Source organism: Alligator mississippiensis, chromosome 8 (genome assembly GCF_030867095.1).
Source record: "Alligator mississippiensis isolate rAllMis1 chromosome 8, rAllMis1, whole genome shotgun sequence".
Lineage (NCBI taxonomy): Eukaryota > Metazoa > Chordata > Crocodylia > Alligatoridae > Alligator > Alligator mississippiensis.
In genome coordinates, this window is record NC_081831.1 from 25,282,582 (window position 1) to 25,310,315 (window position 27,734).

At 44.8% G+C, this 27,734-nt stretch overlaps 1 protein-coding gene across 13 annotated transcripts in view; it reads right to left on the bottom strand.

The window, feature by feature from the left end:
* The window catches only part of BRD4 (bromodomain containing 4), a 130,282-nt gene that overhangs the window by 2,071 nt on the left and 100,477 nt on the right, over positions 1-27,734 (bottom strand). For 12 of the 13 annotated variants that reach the window (XM_059732441.1, XM_019486254.2, XM_019486248.2 and 9 more), the window contains 11 exons: positions 24,217-24,426; positions 23,055-23,254; positions 21,378-21,679; positions 19,706-19,816; positions 6,975-7,027; positions 6,378-6,699; positions 5,513-6,091; positions 2,522-2,634; positions 2,118-2,277; positions 1,777-1,907; positions 528-739 (listed from right to left, as the gene is read on the bottom strand). In XM_059732441.1, coding sequence (XP_059588424.1) covers positions 528-739; positions 1,777-1,907; positions 2,118-2,277; positions 2,522-2,634; positions 5,513-6,091; positions 6,378-6,699; positions 6,975-7,027; positions 19,706-19,816; positions 21,378-21,679; positions 23,055-23,254; positions 24,217-24,426 — 2,393 coding nt within the window. The remainder of the gene's footprint in view (positions 1-527; positions 740-1,776; positions 1,908-2,117; positions 2,278-2,521; positions 2,635-5,512; positions 6,092-6,377; positions 6,700-6,974; positions 7,028-19,705; positions 19,817-21,377; positions 21,680-23,054; positions 23,255-24,216; positions 24,427-27,734) is intronic. The other variant, XM_006274181.4, reaches the window with a different exon arrangement.

Genomic DNA, 27,734 nt, shown 5'->3' on the forward strand with positions numbered 1-27,734 from the left:
TGCAGGTGGTGGGGCAGGCTTCTCCTCTCGCTCTCAGGGAATCCCAGGATGAGAATAAGCATCTCTGGGGTTCCTCACTGCAGGGTTTGCTGGAGTTGAGCCTCCCTGGCCTGCGGCAGACCAGACTGGTCAATGGAACTGTGGACTCAACACTGGCCAGCAGGGCCCCAGTGCCTCGAGTGGGGTAAGCTGGAAACAATCAGCCCCTGGAGCTCCGCTCTGCACAATGGAAGCTGAAGCGCTTCATGGGACAAGAGCACATTCTCAAAACCCTATAGCACTGGTTCTCAACCTTACTGGACTCAAGGCACCTCTCACTGGACTTACAGCCTCCCTTGATAGCTTTTGCTCCCTTGCAGAGTGCCCTGGGGATCAGCCTGGCAGGGACAAACCTAAGCCTGAGTTTAATCTCCCACACCTCACGGCACCCTTCAAGGCTGTGGCATCCTGGCTGAGAATCACTGCTCTACAGTTGAGAACCACTGACTGGACCCCCAGGGGGAAGGAGACATGTGCAGGCCTCTCACCTCATTCTCTCCTGCTCCCGCCTCAGCCTCTCTTTCTCCTTTTCCACCTGCTCTGCCTGAGCTTTCAGAGCCTTCTCTCGCTCCTCCTTCTCCCGTGCTGCCCTCTTAAACTGCTCAAAACTGTCACTGGAGGACTTCACTGTAGAGGACGGAGTCGTTGGGTGTTTCTGGACCAAACTTGCCCAGGAGCCCATGTTCTTGATTTTCAGATCCTGTGAAGGGAAGGAAGACATTTTGTTGAGGATCTGGCCACTCTTAGCTGGCAAAACCCTCACAGCAGCAGCACAGGGCATGCAAAGGAGCAGCCTGAGTGCCAGCCACTGCAAAAAGCCTGTGGCCTATCCAGACAGACCTGAGAGCTTTTAGCTGTATTTGGTAGTATCAGATTCTCTTTAAGTCATTTTTAATATTGAACACCTGGCCCCAAATCCTGTGCTCTGCATATGTGAGAGCCAAGGGTATTCCCAGAGGCTCTTGTACAAGCCAGTAGCCAGAGGCTCTCAGGCAAAGCTGGATGGACTCCAAGTGGGACCCCATGGACATTCCAACCCCCAACGAAACATACATTAAGAGAAGCCCCTGCCGCAGCTCCCCCAGCCAGGAGGGTTCAAAACAGGTCACAACTGGCTGTCCTTGCACCCCCAGTTGCTAAGATGCAACAGAGAAGTGTTACTGATATAGGCCATGTCAAAAAGGGACCCTGTTAACTGGCCTCCTGTATTAAGCAGGCTGCTCTGCTCCAGCAGCAGGCCAGGAGAGCCCTCTGCTGGTAGTAACAGGCACCCACGGGTACAGTCCATCTGGGAGCCCCCTCATCTTCTGCTCACAAGGACAATTGCTGCCATGGTGATCAGCAGGAAGGCAGAGAGGAGCCCCTGCCAGAATGAAGTGGAGGGCACAGCCCAGGAGAGCTACTGAGTAATCACACCAGGCCAAGTCTATTTGTGCAACAGAGAGCCTTTGGCAACAGAAAGCTAAAAAGTCTGATGAGTCCAGTCCTAGTGTTCTCGGGGGCAGCTGGCTGTACCATACATGCAGCAGCACAGATAGGGACCAGGGATCTATCTGAGCTGACAGCACTGTTAGGGATGTGAACAGCCCCCAGAACAGGAGCATTTTCAGGGGCTCTGCGTTTCTGATGCACTCCCATAAAGAGCCAGCTCTAAGTGCTGGATCGTGGGCAGTTCAGACCAGGAAATTAACTGCTACCTGGCCCCAGAGGGTCTGTATCCTGATGCAGCAGACGCACCTTTTTTGGAGCAACAGGAGTTTTTGGTTCCTGCTTCTGCCTGTCTTTGTCCTGTATGCCAGGTGGCGGTGCAGTCTGCTCAGGGGGTCTGATCACCGGCCGCCCGCCCTCTGTTGGCTTCATCTCTGCTCCTGCAAAAAATGTCTTGGTAGGAGACTGCCCTCGCAGGGTGCTGGAACATCCTAGAGCCAGCCAGGGAGAACCTGTCATTCCCTCCCATCCTACCAGCAGGCTGGAGTGTGGGTGCTAGCACCATACTGGACAATGTGCTTGCCCGCTATCCCTGGTGTTGGAACACCCTAGCCTGTGGTGTGATCAGAGCAGCACCGGTTTGGACTCACTTTGTTGGATATGTGCAGGAGGCTTGATGCTCTCAGGGTGCTTGGGAGGGTCCTGCCGCAACGTGGGGCTGAATGTTTCATTTCTGATGACGGGCGAATGCATCTTCTCCTCTTTCACCACCAGAGGCTGGGACTGTACGACAGAGGCTGCTCTCATCTCCTGCCACAGGAGAGCATCGAGACACATCAGTCGCAGCCCGGACTAGCCCCTTCTTCTAGCTAAGCCCATCCACACTGTAGAGCCATCAGCTTCCTGAATAACCCACCACAAGGGGCCCTCGGTCAGACTAGCCCTATCTTCACATAGGGACACAAAAGCCTGTGCATCTGTGGGCACACACCCTACTCGCCCACACAAGGCAGGGCACAGTGGCTTAAGTCTGCACTCAGGCTCTGCCTTTTACCTGCTTCTTCGGCTGGATGTTTTGTTGAGGTGGTGACTGGTGGACCAGACCCTGGAACTGTGGCATCTGAGGGGAATGCATCATGAGAGGAGAAGGTGCTTCCCTCAAGTGACCTGCAAAAATTCAGGACCAGACAGTTATCCTGTCATCATGACTGCTGTGTCAAACATTCACCAAGAACTGGCCCTCCCATCAGGCTAGGCAGCATGCTACACCCTAGGGCTTGCTATGCTACAAGCTAGATGTGATCCACACCAGTGGCCTAGCCATAGGAAGACCCAGCACAAGCATAGCAGTATCCCCACCACAGCATTACCTCCCAGGCACTGCCAGCTGCCACAGGGCTGCACTGACATGACACGTGCTAATTCAGAAGCAACCTCTCAACTCCAGGCTAGTGGATGGATGGACAGGCAGACAAGAAGGCATCTAATCATGGCTCTCTTGGCAAGACAAGTACCCCTAGCTCTAGATCTCCAATGAATGAACATGAGTCGCCAGTGTGACAAGGTAATAAGCAAGGCTAACCGCACCCTTTCTTGCACCAGCAGGTGCGTCATGAGCAGGTCTAGGGAAGTGATAGTTCCCCTCTATGCGGCACTGGTGAGACTGCAGCTGGAGTACTGCATCCAGTTTTGGGTGCCACACTTCAAGAGGGATGTGGATAACCTTGAGAGCGTTCAGAGGAGAGCTACTTATATGGTTGAGGGTCTGCAGGTAAAATCCTACGAAGACAGACTGAGGGACCTGAACCTCTTCAGCCTCCACAAGAGAAGGCTGAAAGGTGATCTTGTGGTTGTCTACAAACTCATCAGGGAGGGTCAGCAGGGAATAGGAGGCACTCTGTTTACCAGGGCACACCTTGTGGTTACCAGAAATATTGGCCACAAACTGAAGAACAGATTTAGATTGGACATAAGGAAGAAATTCTTTATGGTAAGGGTTGCCAAAATATGGAATGGGCTTCCAAGGGAGGTGCTTTCCCCTACCTTGGAGGTGTTCAAGAAGAGATTACACAGGCATCTGGCTGGGGTTACTTGACCCCAGCACTCTTTCCTGCCTGGAGCAGGGAGTCAGGCCCAATGATCTACCAGGTCTCTTCCAACCCTAGAAATCTATGAAATCTATGAAAGTGACCCAGAGCATGCTTCAGGTTTCATTCAAGGGATGGCACCTCAGGCTGGGATGCACAACTGAAGAAAACCACCTTCCAGATCACCAAGGGGGCATTAACACTCCCGGCAGTATCTGCAGCTGCTTTGGAAAGCTCTTCCCCAAGTGCTATCCACCAAAACCCTGCTTACCCTACCGAGATCCCAGCGGCTGACCCACCTGCACAGTGCAATGGTGAGAATGGGAGGGAAGCTGAAAGCACATCCTAGAAATAAAATGTTCTGCCAACCACTGAGATAAGTTACTCAGTCTTTTAAAGTAATGTAAGCATAAGGCTAATCAGCCTGCTGGCCACACTAACATTTTGACACAAGGAGACAAGCCCAGTTTTCTTAACATGAGGGCAGAGAACCCATCTCCTGGTACCGTGGTCTCCCATGACAGTGGAATAGGGATGGCACATAAAACAAAAGAACAGTTTTGCTCAAAGCATTCCAGAAGTGCAAGACTACAGCACAGGCCACTCAAATGATCCCAGGCAGAATCTGCTAAGGAACTCAGATTACAGCAGAGACAGAACTTCTTGCTGGGGAGGACTGACTCCTGCTGTACTGCACTCCAAGAGCTGTAGCTCCAAGGCACATGCTACAGCTCCAGCAAGCAGGAAGCATTAATTTTCTACCATGCAGTTAGAGCTCCCTCCCTTTCTCTACAGCAACCCTGAGCATTTACATCTTGTAGAGGGGCAAACTGAAACAAAAGATGAGCAAGGGGACACATTCTCACAGGCAGAAATGGGCCATTGGAAGTGGCTCGCCAGAACCTCCTAAGACAGGCCGGCTCATTATGTCCCACGTGCCTAACTGAACATCTGGTCAACATGGCGGTCCAAAAACAGCTGCTTTCCCAGACATTGCCCATGGGTGAGAGGGACCAGATACAAACCAGAGGCATGCACAGGAGGCTTGGGTGGAAGCACAGTCAGTCCTGGGCTCTCATGGCCTTGCACACACCTGTCAGTGCTGCAGCATCTACTCAGCTACCTCCAGGAAGGTTAGCCTTTCCCAGAGACGATCTGTCAATCTAATACAACAGTCAGCTTCCCTATCTTGTCTGCTGTCCTCCCTCTTATTGGACACTGGCCTAGCAATAAAGCAACTCTCACTTTCACTAGGAGCTTCCCACCATACTGCAAACCGCACAGAACACAAAATCCACAGATAATCCGGACCCCAGATCTGCTGCAGGGGAGGAAGCTATTTACACAGCTGCTGTGCCAGTGGCTTCCACTCATTTCTTGACTACAAAAAATACTAAAGCAATTCTTCTGTTGAAAAGAACTCAGGCCACAACATGGCAGGAAGCTGTTCCTACTGGATATCACTGGGTTGATCTTGTGAATCATGCACAGATGTTTGCACACCTAACAGCACTAATGCTGGGGCACCCAGTGGCACTCTCAAGAGGATCTCAACAGTACCTGGTTGAGAATCACTGCCCGATGTAATCACAAACCAAGCCTCACATCACGGTGACCCATGGGACCCTTTTCTAAACCGAGTTTCCTGGCTGTCAGCTTAAGCTTCAGTGTAGAAAGCAGCTGGTTAAGCCTGAGCAGAGAGTGGCAGCACCAGCTGAAGAGCTTGCTCCTGTCCTGAAAGCTTTACAACCATCAGGTATCCCCTTTGGAAAGAAAAGCTCAGAGGCTTCACCAGCCTCCTAGCTAGCAAAGGATTCTTCAGACTAAGCATAGCCCTCAGTGACTAAGCCCTGCTACAGGGCCAAGGTGAGAAGACCATGACAATGCTGCCCAGCAGCCTCCCCACCCCAGTCCATTACCAACACTAAGCAGCTCTTCTCTGGCCAAGCATCACTCACCAGTCGAGTAGGGGTCTGGCTTGTGATGCCGTGGTGAAGGGTGGTGCTGAATGACTTGCTGAGGTTTTGCCGGCTGCTGTGGTGGCTGCTGTGGTGGTGGCTGGGGCTGCTGCTGTGGTTGCGGTGGCGGTGGCTGCTGTGGTGGAGGTGGGTGCTGCTGTGGAGGTGGCTGTGGCTGCGGGATGTGGGGAGGGAACTGCATGGGCTGCATGTGCATGGGCCTCTGCTGCGGCTGGTGCTGCAGCTGCTGCACTGAGGGGTGAGCAGGAGGCTGCAGGGGTGGCTGAGGCTGCGACTGGACCTTCACTGAAGGGAGGAGAGGCGTCTGTGGCTGCACTTTCTGCAGCTGCTGAAGGTAGAGCTGCATCTGACTGGTGCTCAGAGACAGGCTGTGGTGAGGGGCAGGAGGCTCCTCGTCCTCCAGCAGGACCTGGGGAGGCTGAGGCAAAGGCGGCTGGGGGAGCATGGGCTGCTGGCTTATGGCTGGTGACACGGCCGGTGGACGTGAAGGCTTCGGGGGTAGTGCTGCAGCTCGGTTACTGGGTCTTGAGGGCTGCTGAGGCAGGGCATTGTGCAAAGCTGGGGATGAAGAGCATGGACACATGGCATCACACAGCAGAAGGGGGAGGATGCCCCACTCAGTGCAGGAGCTGCCACTACCCCACCCCACAGTTCCCCTAGGCCCAACTGGGGCAGACCCTCCCCAGTTCTGACAGGCCCGTCCATCCTTCCTCCTCCACCACACCCAATCACACCCCTAGTCTGCCTGAAAGACAGTGGTGCAGATGCACAAACCCAGTTCTGCAGATGGAACAGTCCGAGTAAAAAAAACTCTGAACCACGAGACTGGCCATGAAGTGCTCACCTGGAGGAGAAACCACGGCATGTTGGTTCAAGTGAGGAGGAGTGCTGTGCTCAGGCTGCTGGGGGAGATGGGGAGGCATCTCGGGTTGAGGAAGATGCATGATAGGCTGGGTGAAATGTGTCATAGTGTCGAACATATTCCCCTGGAGCGGGTGCTCCATAACCGGGACCTGCGCAGGGACAAAAGGAGGCGGGGAGGACTTCATCGGAGGCGGTGCTTGTTGGGGGACAGGCGGAGGTGGTGGCGGTGGCGGCTGTGGTTGCAGCTGCTGTGGCTGCTGCTGCGGTTGCTGCTGCACCTGCGGATGGTGGTGATGGTGATGCTAAGGAAGAGATAACTGGTGAGATGAGCAGCTGTGGGGCCCCCACACCCCTTACTTTACTGCCCTGTCCCACCTCCTCCTAGCAGGGCTGGACCAAAACCATTCCAGGAATCAGAAACTGGACACCTAAATCCTACCTACAAGGGAGCCCAGCAAGCAGTGTACAATTAGCTCAGCAACTCATTGGCTTGGCCTGACTCTGCCTCAGTGCTGACTTGTGGTGTGGGCACTAAATTCAATGCCAGCTGAGGAAGGCAACCTCTGCTGTCACTCACCTTTTTTTGCTCTCGCCCAGAATGCCCTTTCTTCTTCATTTTTGGTGCCATCTCTGTGGAGAGAGGAAGAGGGAATAACGAAGAGTTAGCCTCTAGGTACTGTGGGGCCAGGAGTCCCTGACACTCGCACAGGAGTGAGTGATGTTACTGATCTCAGTCTTAAAGTCATCCAGATCAAGGCCTCACCTGTAAAACACTCTGAAGCACATACCAAGCAGCTTTTCCCAATATTACATTTGAAACTTACTAGAAACTCCCCAAGGACAAAAATTGAGTTCCCTGGTCTGCCTCTTGTTCCTACATAAAACTAGTCAGGATCCTCAATTCCCAAACATTAACCACAATTACAAGAGGAGCCGCTGCAACTGGACTGGCCAACAGCAGCTTTCCAACCACTGGCCTCCATCAGACATGTGACAAAAACACACCACAACAACAGAGCCTTCTCTCTACTAGATACTGTTGGAAATCTTCCATCGTTTGTAGCTCCAATGGCAGCTAAAGTGGGAAAGCTCAGGCAGAGGGGGCTGTCTTGACCTGCTCTGACTAGTCACACAAGGGTGGTGAAATCACCAGGGTCCTGCTTACTCAGACACTTTCACTACCCCTAGTAAAGATGAAATGGTGAGAGCTGCCTCTGGAGTTTGATCAAGAAGCACAAGAGCCTTCAGCTGAACAATACAATGATCAAAATGATGAAGAACAGGAAAGAAGTTAATTTGGTGAGAAATACAATAAAACAGAGGAGTGACCCAGGGACCACCCTCCCTCCCAACCAGAGAGCAGCTGAGTTTGGGAGAGGGGACGGGGCCTTGAAGGCACTGCCACAGAAACAGCTTCTTACTCCACACCCAAATAAAACCACATGACCACCAGTAGCTCTGGCTAAGCCACAAACTTTTGCCACCGACATTTGTTTATAGAGTATAACTTCCCAAGACGCTCTTAAATTTGATACCTCCTGGTCTTTCCCAACAATGCCCTGATCAAACTGAGCCACTAGGCTTATAATTCTTTCCTGGTAAATCCCAGATCAATAGCTAGATCATTCACCTGCCCCAGCTGGTGCTATTCCACCTGTATTGGGCATGCTTAGCAGCGCAGTCATGGTCCAAGCACCACCTCTGAATGTAGTTCTAAAACTATCCCTGTCAAAACTGACCTTTTCCATTCACATCCCAGGGATTATTAGGTGGACAAGCAAAGGATTCCTAGTTTTGTCATCCTAAGCAAGTATTCTAGAATTTGTACTCTGCCTGGTAAATTTCCATCATCTTACAAAGGTCTGTATGAAGCCAAACTCCTCTGCAACTAAATTTAAAACCTAGTTAGTCTCTGAACCCACCCAGATCCAACACTGCTGTCAGTGCAGACAACCAAGTAGGTCTGTCTCTCACTGTGACATTGCAATCTTGGCAGCACATAAATACAGCCTCACACCCAGTGAGCCTGGAGGATTTAGAATGATGGGGATTCCCTGAGCTTTTCAGGAAACTATCAGACTTCAACTGTCAGTTAATGCCAGCCAGCACCCATTCAACTGCTCACATTCTCACCGGCTCAGATGATTCTGGTGACCACAAGGTTGGCACTAGAACAGTTTGAGCTCAGCAGCATATCTGAACATGCGCCTGATAGCAAGGATTTGGGTAGGAGGATGGTGCACAGATTCTCAGCTGCGGGAGCTGAAATGCCAGCGATTAGGATGAGGGTATTAATTTTCTGAGGACAACTGTAAAGATCTGATGCTTTGAGAGGCAATTTCAGAAAGGTTTTAATGCTGCCCTGCATTGAGGCTTACTGAAAGCAGTGATGGGCTAATAAACCTGACTGCCTCATCAGCCCAAAGGCGGTAATACTTTTTCTCAAAGAAAGCCATGTCACATCATGCCTATGGCAAAGATGGGAAAAAGTGAAACACCTGTAGAAGTTAAATGTCTCCACAGGACTGTGCATGGGAGAGTGGGAACAAAACCTACCCAGTGCACTGACCACTATCACAGATCAACTGCTCGCAGACATGTTTTCAAATACCAGTAGCTTTCGACTTGGATGTGCAAGCACCTTATTCAGCCTGACATTATTTTGCCATAGCAAGTCCAACCAGAGTGACCTACATTTTCTCCTATTAAAAATTTGCCCCCATATTGCCCGAGTCAAAAAGTAGATACTAGGCCAAGAGGAATGAACATGGTAGAATTAGCCAATGGGAAAAAAAACCTGTGGCACTCAATGATATAATCACCACCAAGATAAAGAAAGGCCAGAAGGAAAAGCCCAACCTCACACAGGCCTTTCAGAATAATTATGTTGGACTACAATTCACTCAGGTTCTTCAGAACTGGCATGTCAAAAGGCCTAATGCAGGGGGCAGAATTTAGAATGCTTATGCTAACTGGTACGTGAAAATTGTACTTTTGAAAGGAGAGATAAAGGGACTGACAAGGGCCCTGTAGTACTATTGCATCAAAGACACCGGCTTGTTTTGCTGTGCCTGAAACGCTGGTGTAGTATGTGCTTTGTAGCCCATAACTGGCACATTCCTGTATGCTACAAGCGTAGTAATGTAACGGGATGAGAAAACACCATTCTCTCCCTTCTATACATCCTACTCACCTAAGGCTATGGTGATCCAGGCTTACCATGCCTATATTGCAATATATCTCACCCAAGTCAGTACCCATCCAAAAACCAAATGGAAAGCGAGCAGGCTGTGTTGCCCAAAGAAGACAGGATTGAAAGAACCAATATTTCTGCTTGTTCTGTTTACTCAGGAGGAAAGGACAAGACTGATGAGAAAAAAATCCAACAAGACCAATTGGACACAAAAGTGGGGAGGAAAAGGAGCCTAGAACAAGGATTCATCTCCCTACGAGGGATAGAGATGCCAGAAACTTAAAGGATTGATGCTCCTTTTGCAAATCTCTAGGATCTGAGACAATTCCTCTCCATGGGTTTCACACTAGCTGCATGTGTCAGTACACAAGCTGCACTGAGTAAACATTAGCAGCAAAGAGGCAGTTAAGCCCATGCAACTCCTGAATGCTTGAGACTAGAAATAGGAGATACCCAGACAATCCCCAGGTTCAGGGGTCAGACTGATTGCTCTCTGAGCACTCATCTGTACTTTTACGGCAGACACATGGACAGAAGTATCAAAAAGTCTTATAGGGATGTGTGCAACTACCAACCCTAAAGAGCCCTGAACTGCTCCCAGCCCCTCTCAAACTGACGTAAGTATTCCCGGTGCCATTCTGCTGCTCTTCTTTGTAGTGGTACTTGTGTTTACTCCTGCACCTAAGCTGTGTGCTGGTTAGCTAGGCCCCCAAAAGGAAAGTTATGGTGTTTGCTTATTGGTGTGCATATTCCTTATCCTGATACCATCCTTGGTTTAAACTAAGTGAATGTATGACAAACTAGCATGTCCGATGACAAGATCCTGGACCATTCCCTGCCAGCAGATAAATGCAGCTGTTTCCATCCGTCTTGTCAATGCCACCCCCTCCCCGCCTCCACCCCAACCAGATTACATTTTATAGTGAGCCAAAGGTAGTGCACAACTCCCAAGGCTTCTCAGAGATCAGCATTGATGTTTAAGAGTGAACAGTACCATGCCTGTGAGTTAAGAGACTGAAAAGCTAAATCACAGTTTGGCTTCATTTTAGCCACCACAGCACACAAACCTCCTGGCCAGGGAACAAGTAATTTTCAGAAACCTCCAAATGAGTCAAGGTAGTAATAAAAACTAAAATTGCACAGTCTTTCTATACCTAACATGCTGTTTTACTCTGAAGAGTAATTATGTAAACCAAGCCACAAACCACCCTTTCTGAACACTTCCTTTCCATGGACATGCAGATCATGTCAGCTGATTGTAAAGATGAAAATTTACTGCTTTCTATAATTGTAGCCCTGCAGAGCCAAAGACTGAGTGGGCTGCTGGCTGCACTCCCTGCTGTGCGCTTACAAAATGTGGATACTTTCCAGTCACTTACATCTGTATAAGCCCACAGAAAGCAACTGGGCTGACTGATGCCCTTGAGAAACTGATGTCCCAGGGAATCTTTATGATTGTTAAAAAGCCAAAATTAAAAAAAAAAAACAACCTGATTAAACCCTCAGAACCAGGACTAGGCTTAAAGCTAGCAGGGGGGGTTTTGTTTTGTTTGTTTGTTTTGGGGTTTTTTTGGGGAGAGGGGGGAGAACACACACACACACACACACACACACACACACACACACACACACACACACACAACTTCTTTACACCTATTCACTGCACACATGGGATACAGTAGCCAAAATGCAAGAAACATGGGACTCCACTATAGTCTTTTAGTTTCCAGTAAGTGAAGAAGCCTCTGCCTACCCTAAAGTTTCTCTGTCTAATCTACCCCCATCCTGTAAATCCCTGTGTGTTTCCCACCACTAATACATTTTTTCAAATGCTAAGTAGTCACCTCTTCATGCTTTCACCCATGATTGCCTCCAATTATATACTTGGCAAAAATATTCTTTCCATTTTGAAATTGTTAAAACTGTAATTTCATTATACAAAAGGTGCATTTTCTGTAGCAAGCCAAACACTTTATTTATTTTTATTATTTAAAAACAAAATTATAAAAAAAACTATACAATTTGTTGGATTTTTTAAAAGAAGATTGTGGTTACATTACTGTTAAATCAAAAAGCATGCAGATAAAATATAAAAATAAACAGATTTGTATAAAGTAATTATTTGTAGAGGATAAATGCTAACTGAAGTGCCTTAAAGAAATCCGAATAAAAATGGTACGAAGACAGTCCATTCGTTGTCAAATGCATTCTGACTTTCAAACAGTTCACACTTATGCATTAGAGAAAATAGAATTACAGGTTTGCTAAAAACATGCAGTTATACATTCCAGTAAAAAAACCAATCAATCAATCCCACACCCTCTATAGCCCATAGAAAAATAACACATATCAGGAACAAACATGTGATCTGGAAAAAGAAAAAAACATTTTAACATTGCTAAAAGAGACTCAAGTAAAAAAAAACAACAAAAAAACAAAAAACTTTACAAAATAGTTTTGTATAAAGAGAACTTCCCTTGACAAAAAAAGAGAACCCCTATAATTCCTCAGCATGTCAGAACAGCTCCAAAGAGTGAGGCCCTTAAGTGCGACTTCCAGGCTCAAGACAAGGAAGCTTTTTGTTGTAGTGCTCTCTTAGCTTTGTGGTGGAAGGCATTAGACTTCACTAACAGCTTCCCCTCCTCTCTTGTGCACGGACAATGGATCAACTCATCACAGCACGGAGCCATGCAAAGGGAGCAATTTCCCTAAAGTGGTGGCTAGAGAAGTTGCCAGCAACAGATGGAGCAGGAAGGCCAAGATTCAGGTTGACTTTGGATAGACATTTCAAGCTTTACACAGAAGGGGCAATGAACATTACTGGCCTGTCCATTTACTACATATCAAAGGGAGCTATCACTTCAGTAAATAAGTGACATATTGGAGAAGCCACAAACTTACAGGGCAAAATAAAACAGCAGTGGGACCCTCTCAAGTTCCAATTCAAGTAATTTAAAAGACTAGTCCCATGGCCCTGGAAGGTGCAGAGGGTTGGCTTGCACTGCAGTTCTGAAGAACAGCCAGAGCATGGATTGGCATGCCTGAGCTAGCATGACTATCTAGCCCTGGTACTGATAGCAATGAAGACACAAAAACATGGGTTTTAGCACAGGGTAAATTGCCCGACCATATACCCTGCATCTCAGGAAGGTTTGTGCCACCTGCACCAAAGCCCATGTGTTGGTACTAGTGCTGGCTTGATTAAACCTAGCTTGGTTGAGTCTCCTCTCCCAGATGCAGTGCAGATACCTGTGTACTTGAGCAGCCCCATGTTACAAAACAGGACTTGCGTTGTGTACAAGTATCCTGAACTGGGCCCTATATGGTGTTTATAACCCCATGTACCTTACTAGTTAGTTCTGCTTCCCCAATACAAAGGAACTGGAAGCAGTAAGTGGAAAACGGACATGCAACAGCAGATCTATACAAGAGCTATGATCTCCTCCTGGCATCCTGTTAGAAATTGAAGCTAGTCTAGGCAAAAACTGCTCATGACTATTCTCTTACCTCGGTCTACTGGAACTGGGAAGGGGCTACTTGAGCAAAGGATGGGTTGGAAATCCTGTCTACATTAATGTCACTGCCATTCTGGAAAGCATTTGCTTTTGCTGTCTGTTTCACAGCAGATGTCAGTCAAGCAAGACTTTGTAATCAGCTATAGTGAAAGTGGCTGACCTCACTAGAAGCCTTATTCACTTCCACTTAAGTCAACAGAAGAATTCATGTTCTACAAGGGGCAAATGAAGCCCTTCCCTGGCAACTTCATTCCGAAGAAGCTCCTCAGATGTGGAAGGCTGCTAGTAGAACACACATCCCTTCCTTAAACTCCCAGCAAAAGAGGCTATTTAAAAACTCACCAAAAAAAATAGAATGATGAACAAAATATGATACAGGTAACAAAATGGGAAGGAGATGAATGTAATCAGTCAGGAAGCCTTTGCTGTTGAATTATAATAGCTAACTTCTACAACTGCTGCATTATAGAGGTTAAGAATTCAACCTGTCAACAGAAAACTGACTTCTTCCCTGATTTAAGATGTTATTACAGCTTTCACCTTAAAGACAAAAAGGAAAAACAAAGCTTTCACAGCAGTCCTGAAGAACACCCCCAACCTAACTTTGTACCTAACTTTCTGTAAACGGCTGTGAAATAGAGCTGTTCCAAGTACCTACTCACGTGGCCTGCAAGATGGAGACAGATATGCTCAATCCCTTCTACTGACACACAAAGGAGAGCCTCTCATATCGCCCATCCAGGGTATGGATAGGTAAACAAGCTACACAATTTTAAAGGTGGGAATGGGATGGGTGGGATTTCCATGTGCTAACTGTTCTCTAGTAAATGCTCTATGTCCTATTCTGTAGTATTAAGTGGAATCTAAGCCACTGTAATTTTTGATTCAGAGGAACACCACCCTAGTTTTGCTTCCACATATATTGGAGCCAGAACTGAGGCATACAAGTAACTACCATATGGTGGCTGACATGGTACACCTTCCCTACACCTTCACTATCATTGGACTGGTTCATCTGTCCACACCCAGGATTAATCCTAGACATTACCGAGAGCAGATTTATTTCCCTTTTTCCTCCCTTGTTTAGTGGCATTCAGGGAGACATTACAAGAGGAAGTCTGCACAAGTCTTTCCAATCTGGATGCCCAGTTAGTCCTGGTGAATTTACTCACTAGAGCTCTCATCATTAGTAGCTTCTCAAAACCACTCTGAAGCTGGACTGAAAAAGGCAGTGGGGGCTGAACAGGATTCTATAATAATCTGATTTATTAAAAAGCTACCTGATGCCTAGCAAAGACAATACAGATGCCCATTCAATTCAAACGGACAGTCCCTTTGAAAAGGGCTGTATTTTCCAGATTCATGCCCTCTTCTTTATTAGAATCTGGCCCCATATAGGGTCTGGATTTTGAAAGGTCAAACATTTTATAGGAGGCATAAAAAGTATATTACAAAACACAGAAGAAGTGCTAAACTCACAGCTGAATAGATTTAAGGCAGAATATCTCTGCAAACTTTTACTTCTGGGCTGGACAGCAGCTTAGGTCTCAGAACGTAAGGAAAACTTGTAAAAAGTGTAGGAGAAACAAGCCACGTCAAAAGTTTAGCTCTTGTGCTTACTGCAACAGAAACAATTTCAGTTGGTTGCCAAATTCTCTGAGGCCTTCCCAAGAGACACCTTGGGTCTGCTACATAAAATCTGGCCACAGTAATACATGAAGGCTTTTAGGTGAAGAATGCATCAAAATATCACTTCATTCAGCACTAAAGCCATGAAAGATGGGAGAAAGGCTGTGAAACATGAAGACTACTCTTTGTTTTGAATGAACACAAAACAAAACAAAACAAAAAAGCACATTTCTGCATTGCTTGACTCACCAGAAGCATTATTTCCTGCATTTCTAAATTATCAAAACCTTGAGCTTTTCACCCTGTACTGAAGAGGAAAGGGACATACTTATGCCAAAAGAGGCTAAGCAGGCTCTCAGTTTTGCTACCAGTTAAGTGTTCCAGGATTACCACATACTTTCTCTCATTGACGTACACTTGGTCTTGCCTATGCTTCAAGAGCCAGCATGTATGATTGGAAGAGGCAAATCACAGTAAATTAATAAAGGATGTCAGAAAGTGAGGATGTAACTTCCAGCTAATCTGATGGCAGAGTGTAGTCTGTCACCAACCATGTTTTCAGGGTGGATTTCAATTTTGTTACAGATCACCTTGAGACTGCTAAATCCAATGAGGATCAATTATACTAAGCTCTTCATTTGGCACTGACTTTCACAAATGTTAAAGCTAAGATCATCCGGCCTGACATTCTGCATAGCCCAGGCCACACCTCCCCCTCTGGTATTAGTTTTTAGTCCTCGATCTTCACCATACAATACCTGCAAACACTGATTTCCAATGAGCACTCATGACAAGAGAGAATGCTTAACAAGTTCAGTCAGAAATTCTAAACTGATGTTTAAAGACATCAAATTAATAAAAGTGAGTTGGAGAAAAATGTCAACCCAGAACTTTCCACAAGCTCTGGACTACAGAAGAGTCAGACAGCCATAAGAAACCACCACTCTGCTAAGTGAAGCAAAACCCGTGTGCTGTTTCTACTGAGAGCAATCTGGAAGAGATTGGGACAGAAGTGCAATTTCAACACAACTTTTTCACACTTGTTATAACATCCGTGATATGATGTTGCTTATACATGACAAAATTAACTATCTTGCATGTTTACATGTATCAAAGTGCTTTATGAGAAGCCAAAGCAAATCCAAGCCAAGGTAAAATAAATTAAAGTATCAACATTTTTAGCTGATTTAAGGCCACAAATAGATTGCACAAAAACAAAGTAATCTCACCAAGCAGCGGCTTAGCGGGCAAAAAAGAAGGAAAAATTAAAGCAAAGTCATTATATAAGAGAGCAAGATACCAGATCTCAAATTGTGGTACAATTTTTGGGATTATCAGTCAATTTTAAAACTAATTTTCCACTTAGCCAGTGCAGGTGTTTCCAAGATCATCCTATTAGCAAATCAATATATTTTACAACAGAAAATGACAGGTTCTTCAGACTCATGCTGCTTACTTAAACATTACAGAGAAAAGGAAATGAAAGGGAAGGGCAGCAACAGGGCTGTTACAATAAAGGTATCATGAACTAACAATATCATACAAAGTTACATAAAGTTATCAAACATACAACTCTAAAAACATTTCAACAATTACATTTCAATTCATGGGAAACAGCTTTCTATATGTTAATAGTGAAAGTTACTACCCTGTAGTAAAGGGTCTTCAACAACTTTTATATTGGTCAGAAAAACAAGAGAATTTTAGACACACACACACACACACACACACACACAAACACCCCCCCCCCCAAGTGATCTAAATCAGGAAAGGTGTCATTTTTGTGGGTACCTAAGTATTATAAAATATAAGTATTCATCTCTATATATTCAAACACTGTACATTAAAAAGAAATTCTGGAGACTAGTTTTACTCTGTTTTGGTTTTGTGCCTGAACATTTGATAAAGATTTATCAGTTACCATGTGAAGCTGCTACGTTCTGAAAAAAACAGTAATGGAAGAATGATACCGTAGGATTCAGCTTTTTAAATAAAAAGTGGAAGTTTAAGCTGACAGAAAAGCTGTTAAAAGGATGCATCTGACGAGAAAGATTCCATTTCAAACTCCACCTGAGAAAGAGGTGGCTTACAAAAACACTGTTAACTGTACCAAAAGGCACAGTATAGTCCATTGGCTCTGATGAAAGCACCTAATTTCTTCAGCAACAATGCTGTCCAAATACCTGCTATTTTGGTGGCCATTGTGGCCTATCTTGGACATGACTTGTAGAAATGCTGAGCACCAAGAGATGCTAGGGGGTGCTAAGAACCTCAAATAAATCAAACCCAAGATGGACACATATGGAGTGAGGCAACCAAACTAAGGAGGCCTGTTTTGAAAAGTTTAGCCTGGTCACCCTTGAAATGGTATCCAAGGTGCAAGAGAGAGAGGAGTGGTAATGGGAAAAAGAGTTTTACTGTCAATTTTGTTGTTGTGGAAATGACAACACCAAGAAAAAGGCAAAGTCCTTCTTCAAGCACCTCCAAAGTAGTGCAGCAGAGTACACTGGAGGCACTAATGTCTGTGACAAGTTACACAGCAAGGAAATTGAAAGCTGTACACACTGTCAGCTTACAGAAATACCCCAGACATCAAGCTAAACTTGCACACAACTAAGGCTTTAATTACATCTGTCTAGCAACTCCTAGCTGCTATGGTACTCTGCCGTTACCAGAGAACCCTATTGACTCATACCATTCCGGGTATCTGTCTATACGAAAACCCCAGAATCGTAACTAAAGAAGACACTAAGCACCTATTTTTCATCTAAAAGGAGCTGCTATCTGGGGCTCAAGTCAGCTAAGACTAAGCAGGAAAAAAACGCTTTCCTTTAGCTTTTCATCTGAAATTGAAAGCTTAACTCAATATCCCACACAAACTAACTGGATGTTGTGCTTTCTTGTGATGCTGAGACTGTGACAGACAATGAATGCTGCCTGACTTGCAGGGGCATCTATAAACACACTGTTCTGAGTGTTCAGAAAAATAAAGGGCTTTGGGCAGAAAAACAGGAGGTTTTCCCTCTGCACCAACCACAATAGCTGGAGCCAGTCACAGGGCAGCAAACAAACCATTCAATTATATTTCTATCCATCTAATCAGATGGATCAAACTGCAGTAGTCAAAGGAGGCTTCTGAGAACAGCTTGTAAAGCAGGCCTTTTTGTCTAGGTAACTTCTGCTTGCTGAGGAAGAACATTTACACGAAGGCAAGACTGTTCTTTGCTTTATGCCCTACTCTAGCACCCTATGGCTTATACATTGGTTATCTAGTGCTCTAAACTCTACTGACTTAGCTAAAACTGGCCACAGTATCAATGCTTGCAACTCTGCAGATAATAAGACTAGGCTGGGAATAAGTGGCAGGAACAGAGAGGAAAAGCACCCTGTTATCATACCCACATATCCAGAATAGAATGAACAAAGCAGCAAAGGGAAGGAAGGACAGAAAAGTCTAAAGTTTTCTAAAGATTTTCATGGGAGCACTGGCAGGTCTGACACAGCATCAACCATGTGACATAATGGAAAAGAAGCCACTGAAATAAAACAAGCATACAACATCTTTTGCAAGAGCGTACAAGTGGCAGCTCTGATTCAAGTCTCGTCTAGCAGCAGAAAACCATTTTTCTGTATCACACTGTACTATCACAAGGGCAGGATTCAGCACCAGTGAAAGGTACCTTTTGACCAGCAGTAGAGGGAATGGCATCTAACACATCAAATCTCTGGAGTTCCTCTTAAATGTATACTAAAAATAGACAAAAGCATGCAACTCAAAATGTGTTCTGTTTAAAGACAGTTTTAGTCCAGATTTGTTCCAAAGAAAATACAGCCTTAGAGCTGGAATTTGTTGGAAGTAAAGGTTCCAAAATTACTCCAAGAAATACTAATTGCTGCTCTCTGGAGGGCAGAGAAGGTATTCAGGCAACATTCATGCTGGGTTTGTTTTGAAGTTTTGGAAGTGCAGCCTTACATTCCTGCCGGCCAAATGAAAGACCTGCAAGCTTATCCTCTGGCCACAGCACTTCGAACAATGCAAACATGTTTGTTTTTTGTTGGTTTTTTTTTTGGGGGGGGGGGGGGTCCCCACACTTTTTGCACTGCAGAGACAACCCAGCTATGGGAAAGGAAGCAGGATTATTTTCTGTCTTACCCAACTGCAGATTCATATAATTTCAAGTAGTAAAATCTTTGTTGCTGGTGATTTATGTGGCAGAAAGAGCCTGGTTTAACTTTCAGGATCCACCTGAGTTGGCAGCTAGAAAAAAAACACCTTAACTATGCAGCTCTGCTCACTAAGACAGACAGGAAATGCTATAACCAGTTTACAGGAACACACACACACACACACACACACACACACACACACACTTTAAAAAATCTTATTTCAGAAGTGTGAAAACAACCTCAATTTAATGTGCCCAAATCACAGAAATTGGAGGCTGTATCCATTCTAAAAGGCTAAGCGGAGTAGTTTTGCCCTCTACTATTACACTTTTTCCAAAAAAGGAGAAGTTTGGAGTCTTTATTATTTCTTGGACACAAATCCATTTCTTCAAGCATTCTCTAGCAGACAGCTCTGGTGCAGGAGTGTTTTGTGGTGAGAACACTTTACACCCCATGAGCAAACTATAGAGAGAATGAAGCTCCTCTAGAAATATGAATCTAAGTCTTGGGCTGGACATAGGTACCTTGGCATATATTGTACGTTGGCTCCTGCAGCCCAGCTGGCTCAGAAGAGTAAAGCTATAAATGATTTTGCGGTGCTTGGAAAATGCCAGAGGCAACCCCCTTATCTCCACGTTTCATAGGTCGGGTCCAAAATGGGTAGTTGCAACATGCAGGATCTACACTGTGTACATTGTTCCAATTACAAAGATAAAAAATTAAAGACCAAGCCAGTACTGAAAACATATTTATTTATACAGAAAACAGGTATAGGACCGAGTCTTTAAATAAGCTGCATCTAACCTGTTTCTGAATCTTCACTGTCGGAGGAGCTGGACTCACTGGTGCTCTCAGACTCTGAGGAGGAGAACCCCTTCATTTTAGAGGAACCAGCAATTACATCCACTTTCTCTGCTGCAACAAGATAATAGTACAATATTGTCAAAGTGTGACAAAAATAACCCAGAATCCAGTTTGTGCTGTGTGGTCCTCCCACATCAATGCTGCTCCTAAAAGCAATTCCAAGGCCTGGAGACTGCTTACGTGCTCATGTTTTAGGGCTGGGGTCATAGCTAGCTGGCTAACTAAAGTGCTGCTGCAGCTGAGTACAGCAAACTCACCACCTTGCCCTCTTCTCCTACCTAGTCCTGAATGTTGGCAGAAAAGGAGTACTTGCCTTCCTGATCACTTTCCTGGCAAAGGAGGCAATAATGCAACTTGTCTCTAAATAACCTTAAACATGCAGTTAACAGATCCTCGAGGAAGTAAAGTGCGATAGAAATAATGGAAGAGTGTTATTTTCCCAGTGAACTACAGTGGTTCCAAAACTCCATAAACATACTCCTGGGACAGGAGCCAGTCCTTCTGAAATCTGTGCTAGAAAAAGCTGATCATGCACTTGCAACAGTTGGCATTTACACTTCAGCATTTGGGCTGATTTTCTTTCCAAAACACTAAAATCCATTTACAAGTGTTGCTAAGGCCAGTAGCCATGTACTGCTAAGTTTGACTTTTTAAGGCTGGTGGAATTTCTATTTTAAAATCTCCAAGGTTCTCTTCCAGTACAAAGAAAACCTCTAAAAATGGGCCGAATTATTTTCTTATTGCATTTAAATGCTGTCACTTAAGGCTCAGCTATGGACCCACTGGAGGGTCTTCTACAATCTTGCTAAGGCCCCAAGCCCTGCTGGCCAGTCTTGGACCCCTATACCTGCATCCACATTTGACTCTGTAAAAGGATTTGTTTTAACTTTTAAAACACTTATCTGAGCATTAGCTACAGACTGGCTCATTAAAATGGAAAAAAAAAAAAATCTCTGTAGCTCCAAAATCTGGCAGGAAAAAAGTAGCATAGAACAGCTCATACACGAGAAAATGTAATTTTCAAGGACTCAAGGTCAGGGTTATGCATTTGCAAGCCATTTCACATACTAGGACCCTAGTCTGGCATGGAAGCACATTTCCATTATAGGAAGTTTGGAGTTTTTTGTTTTTTGGGGGGTTTTTTTTTTGCACATTCTTATAGTGAGTTTGCAGCCCAGAGCACTGTGTTGCACATTAAAAAGAAAAAAAAAAAAAAAAGGTTCTCACAGGAAAAGTCTGCACAGATTGAAACAGCATATTATAGCACTAGTTAAAGTGGAATATTATATGTGTTCTTTGCATTGATATTGTTCAGAGTAAAGGAACTATTTACAGTACAGCTCAAAGTACAGGGACACTAAGATTTAATGGCCTGATATGATGGGCTGAAGTCCAGCAGTAGGATTTAATGCATATGCTTTTATGCTTAGTCAAATCCACGTTTTGACTGAAAAGTAGCAGTTTTGAAATCAGATCCTCTCTTTCACTGAGCCAGGATATGACACCTATATACCCAGGATGGGCACCCATCTGTCTCTACACATGCCCATGTCACAAGACTGGGAATACATCGCTGGAATGTGAAGTAAACTGCTTTGAGGGTGAAAGGTACCTTGAGGTTTCCTCTTCTTCCGTAAACATGACGTTACATATCTCTCCAGCTCCCGTAACGTGGATGGCTTTAATGTTTCAAAGTCAATTTCAATCTCATCCGGATTGGAGTTTTTAAGTGAGGGTTCTCTCGACTGGATGATATGGACAACTCGGCCTAGTTTCTCACCAGGGAGCTTATTAATGTCCAGGCTCAGCTGCCTCTTCTCCTCATAGGACATTGGCTTACACTTCTCCTCCTCCTCAGACTCGTAGGCCGGAGGGGGCTTGCTGTTCTTCACTGTCACAGGCTCCTTCTTACTACTTAAGAATAATTATAAAACATTATTATAAGAAAACACTAAAATGCTGTGATGTTCAAAAAGCTGCTCCTTGGCACTAATGTCTTAAATGTAACCTTGACTACATTACATTAAGTTGTAAATGTAACTACCATGTCTGGTAGTTGTTTGTTCATAGCTTGTTAGTAGAAGTATAGCAGGGGTTTGTGGGTGAGAGGGCAGAGGAAGATGACCAGGTTCTGCCTGGTGACATTCGCTTTCAGTTTTAAGCAATTTGGATCCCTCTCACTCGCATATTGGTAGCTGTGTGGTAGGGGAAGCAAGCAGCAGCAAGCATTAAATAAAGAAAAAAGGAAAAAGAATCTTCACAAATCAGGAACAAGCTGTTAGGGACTTGCAATACCGTGGGACTCTGGCTTTACTCTGAGAAAAAGGAAAGTAGATCCATTAAGGATTTTGTGAAGCTAGGTTTATTTTATTGTTACAAGGCAGCACAGTTAACTTGAGACTTATTTCAGCCAGATTCCCAGCACATCTGCGCTAATGCAGCTAGTAGGAACAGCTTATTTAGCCAGAGGCCTATGGCATTAGAGAAGGAAGAGACTGATGAGGTCAGTCTGCTTCCCTGCAAATGATTTACAGCTGTGCCCCACCAGATCTTTTGTTGGTTTCATCCAGTCTGAATATCTGAAGTGGGAAACAGGGGCAGAGGATAAGGAAAGTTCCACCTCTTATGTGGGGGCAAGGCTATCTTCCTACCTGAAGGTTCTTCAATTCAAAATGTTTTTGCTCACAAACAACATTTTTCTCCTCTTTCTACACTGCAACCCATCACTGCCTCTATTGCACCCTAGCTACTGGTAACCTCTGCGTGGGTTTTGTTCCCTTCAAATACTTGAAATTATCATGTCCTCTTGTGTTGTCACTTGGGAAGCTGTAAATATTTAAATCTTATCTATTCCTTCATGGGTCAGTCCTTACAGTTCCAAGAAAGGGGCAGGGAAGAAAGCAAGGGAACTTCAAGAGTCTGGGATTCAGCATGGGAAAAACAACTGCAGCTCTCTTTCATGTCTCATATAGTGGCAGCCAGTATTTCATATCAGACACTAATGGCAGCTTCCACTAATGAAGCACATTATAATACTCCCACCATGCAATACAACCAATTGGGTATTGCACTTGCATTTGCTATCTGGAATTATGGTATCAGTGCCAAGGTCCTTCCTGAGGCAAGAACATTTGCAGTGAGGCAGCAACCTAACGTAGCCAGGAGGTGTTACTGTTCCAAGCGATCCCAGTAAGAGCAAACCAGCTAAATTAAAGCATCTGCAACACTTCCTATTGTTTGCCAATGCAGCAAAACACAAGAACTGCAGGATGAGAGAGACAGGGCTGACCTGGAGTTACTGCTGTTGCTGTTACTTTTCTTGGCCTTCTTGGGCGGTGGTTCCTTGGTTTTGCTTTTCTTACTCTCTTCTAATTCTTCCTTCTTTTTGTGCTTCTCTTTTTTCTTTTCTTTCTTGTCTTTCTCCTTTTTCTTTGGTTTGTTCTGCTGTGGCTGGGACAGGGCAGCAAGCTGTTCATGCACTGCTTTAAGCTAAAGAGGCGAATACACAAAGATCAAGATACTTTTGCACAGTCTCACTTCCTCATCCACGTTAATTACCTTTCCCTCTGATGCCTCTCCCCATTTCAGTACTGCCATCTCTCATTTCTTTATACCTCTAATGCTAAATGGTCAGGTTTTTTTGTTTGTTTTTGTTGGTTTTGTTTTTTTGTTTTTTTTTTTTTTTTACTGTAAACTGATTTTTGTATATGATGTCTTAAAACAGACCTGACCACCTTGCCAGAAAGCAGGCCGCCTAAATCATCTGTTATTACCTCCCCCATCAAACAGGCTGCTCAATCCCCCAGCACCAGCTACACTCTCTATGCTAGTGCTGAGGATGTGATGGATTGGGAGGGAAGTGGAACTGAGAAAGCCAGCTATAGCAATCCAGACAGAGGGCTTCTTGCCTGCATGTTGGACTCCCTGGAGATTCTCCCCAGAGGCGAGGGTAGCTGCAGACCACATGCTAACCTTTGGGCTTCAAAGTCCAACCAGTCCCCTACTGCTGGTAATGGCAGACTGAGTTGCTGTGATTTCTAGACATTTTGCATGTTCTGGAAGGTGCTGCAAAGCAACACCTTATGCTTGTACAGTACTTTGCCTACTGTTGTCCTAAATGCTGGAGGCTGCAAGTAGGAGAGGAACAGCTGGAAAAACCCTGGTCATATACTGTTCACTCTCCCTTTCAGCATCCACTCTCTGTCACAGTGCAACACAAGTTACTGGGTAAGATGGACCTATGGTCTGACCAGTAAATGGCAGTTCTTATGTAACTGCTTTCAGCTAAGGATTTCAAAGCACTTAAAACACATGGGAAGGTGACAGCTCTGATTTACAGACAGACGGACTAAAGCACAGGGAAAAAGCAAACTGTCTGGAGTCCCAAGTCACTAGAAGAGTTATGACTCCAGCCCTAGACTCTCACACCCACACCCAAAAGAATACAATACCTGTTCCTGGAGTTCTGCCAACCGCTGAGCTCGCTCTTCCTCAGAATCATCTGATGAGCTGTCACTGTCAGAGGAACTATCACTGCTACTATCACTGGATGAAGGGGGAGCCACCTTGGTTGGGGGTGGGACCACAACCGGAGAAGAGGCTGGAATCACAGGTTCTTCAGGTTCATCTGGCATTTTAGCAAAGCGCATCTCAAACACATCCTGGGGGAGAAGCACACCGCAGGGCAGGACATGATGCTGAGTTTGGCAATGTACTGCACAAATTCACACTTACAAGCTGTCTACATAGGGGCAGTTATTTCCAAGCCATCCAAGGTGTGAACACAAGCCTTCCTTTTCAAAGGGAAGAAGGAAAATAGATTATGGTTCAATGGGCCTTATGTAATGAGGGCCATGTCTGCACTACTGGGATGCTGCTGCTTTAAGAAAAGCAGCTGTGTTCCAAAGCCAAGTGCTAAGGGTGGATGCAGCTGAGCCAGCATGGTGGCAAGCACATCAGGGGGTTGGACACCAGAACCATGCTGGCTAGGGGATGCGGCAAATTCCCTAAGTGAATTCTCGAGTGCTCGCAGAATTCTAACGTAGACATGAAGTAAAAGGAAAAATGGGTTTAACTGATGGTACGATCTACAGAAGTACAAACAAACCTATTGGAAAAACAGGGCAGCTCCATGGATTTGTAGGAGCCACCTTTTGGCTGGCCAATTTGGGACAGAACCCATGCTGCTTTCTGGAAGATGCTCCAAAGGAAGAATAATACCTCAGATTGCTGCTAGAGCCATTATCCTCAGACCCTGGTTGCAGTGACATACTGAAAACTTTAGCTGACTGAGCACAAAGCAGGAGATTGCTCACAGTGCATCATCACTTGCACACTCCTTTTGCTTGTGGGCCAGCAAAGGTTGAGATTTCTTCTTGAGGGCAGAATTCCAAGTTTGTGACTCGGGTGATCAGAAAAAGTCTTATCAACTTATCCACAGTCTGTTGCAGTAATTCATGACCAAAAGTCAATGTGAGACTGGGAGATATGACAGAAAGCCCTCTGGGTGAATTACAACTATAACTGCAGGGTCAAAATCCTAATGCAAACCCACTGGAAATATTGCAGTGTCAAAGACATTTCCCTCCAAATATCTAGCACTTAACCTTTATTAAAACTTTTCTCCAACAAGTTTGGTATCTGGGAAGAATACTCACACTGGAAAAGCTCTTCCCCAGTGTGATCTATTCCTCATCTATGGTTAAACAAACTTCTCTGCAATTATTACTTAAATCAGAACAGCCGGAGCTACTTAGAGTATGATTAACACACACAATGCAAAAATGGCATTTTCTTACTCAACTGACCTCTCTACACAGTATGCATTGTGCCTAAATAACCAAGTAAGATTTTACTATTGTTATTAGCCTTGCAAAGCCATGGAGGCCATGACGGAAGGGTGGGTAGTAGGACAGATCTTATAGCTCAGTCACCATATTCTCAGTTGCTCACTAAATTCCAGTTGCATGTTAACTGTTAGCAAAGCTAATCAAATATAACTATCTTAACGTTCCACTCCCCAACCCCAAGCTAGCATTTAGAAACACTAGCTTTGTAAATGTGAATCAAGTTAACATGTTATGAAGTCAATGAGACAGAGCCTGGGTGGGTGAAAAGTCTACACCTGTGTGATAAGCACTAAGTTGGTGTAAATAATGGCAGCGGACAGATGAGATAAGCCCCAAAATCAGGGTAACACCCACAGCCTGGTGAAGAATTACCTCTGAAAAAAGTGAGGGGTAAAACAAAAAAACAAACAAAAACCCCAAACCCTCTACTGGTGTGAGTTAGAGCAACTTGGGATTTTCCTGTCCACTTTGATCTTGAGGTAGTAAATGGCTAACTGACTTTTTACCAGTTATAGGTAAAGGGCTGTAGTAGCATGTGGTACCCAGAGTGAGCCAAAAATCTCTGCCTCCCCGATCCTGTTGTATTCTATTCAACCTACAAACCCAATGTAAATTACACAAAGGCATGTGAATATCTGGTCTCCACTTTTGGGGGGAATTCAGAAATATTATTTACAAAGAACTGAACTTTTCAGAGAATAAACTCTTTTTCAACTAGATTCTCAAAGCACATCCTGATTGCTTAGCCAGGGTTAGCAGCCTCTAATTGTTATGGAAGGCTAGTATTCACAGTAGATGCAAAGCCTCCTTATAGTACAGGAGAGAACAACGTAGTCCCAGGCTCTTTAAGTTACCAGATGTTTCAGCAAATAAAGGATAGGCCTGATATTCCTTTCAACCAACCATACAAGAATTTTCAGTGCATGTCTGGAATCATATGGCTGAAAGGGACTTAAAGAATCACCCCCTGAGCAGATATGCAGCACATGCTATTCCTAAGCCATCTCACGTGGAGGCCTATCCAGATTCTTCTCAAGGCTGATACCCAAACACCTGCATGTAACTGGGCTTTACATTCACTTTTAAGTAAAAGCTGATAAAGGGGAATACTGCCCTGGCAGCAAAGTTAAAGGCCAAAATCTCAAACCTTACTGCATGCAGGTCTAGTTACCATTCTGCCATGTTAGTTTTGAAATGCAGAATTCCAAATGCACTGGCTGTCTCAGCACAAATATTAAGGCTCTTAGAAGTTGAATATGTATCACATATTACAGTCAAGGTAATTTCTCCAATACTTTGCAATGACGTTAAGATTATAGCTACAATGGCTTTGAAGGAAATGGTATTAACAGAGAAAGTGAAGACAATAGTTAAAAAATGAACTAAAAAAACCCAACTCCTTTGCCTGCTAAAATTTTCTACCCCAAGTTGGGCCCTCTGTGAACAGACAACTCAAAACAGGAATTATGCAAATAGCCTCAACACTAAAACTACAGCAGCTGCTGTTTACCGCCTTTGTCAGCAGAGGTAACAAGCACTGTTTCCCACAGATAATTGTTACTGTCAACATCCAAGTGGTTACAGAAAGCGAATGCTACCTCAACTAAGTTTACCACTTGAGCAAGCAGCTTGCAATTATCTTTCCAGTGTGAATCAGAGCATGATGCACAGGGCAGTGACTAATTCTCACGCATGGCAAGCTTTTAACTAAACAGTAACGCTCACACATAAAAACACTAAAACTCAAGTCAGTAATCTGACAATAAATGCCAAACAGCCACAATCTTAAAGGGAGTCTCATGTCGAAGCCAGGGTATGTGTATTCTTCAATACCTATATATTTTTTTTGACAGGTTAATTGCAGAGCTGGTCTGTCCATCCCCCACCCACCACCTTTAATACGCCAAAGGGAAAATACAACCAGTACCACTGGCATAGGATTACAGCAACATTTGAGACAAAGGCTCTGTAAGAGTTGATAAATCTGGCTGTGGACATTAGCTTTTTATTTTACACCAAGTATTCTTTTCTATTTCAGAAAACACCAAATATCTGCATCCAAAAAATCTGACCTAAAGATTGCAACTTTGCTGACGCACATTTCCAAACTAGAAAAAGGC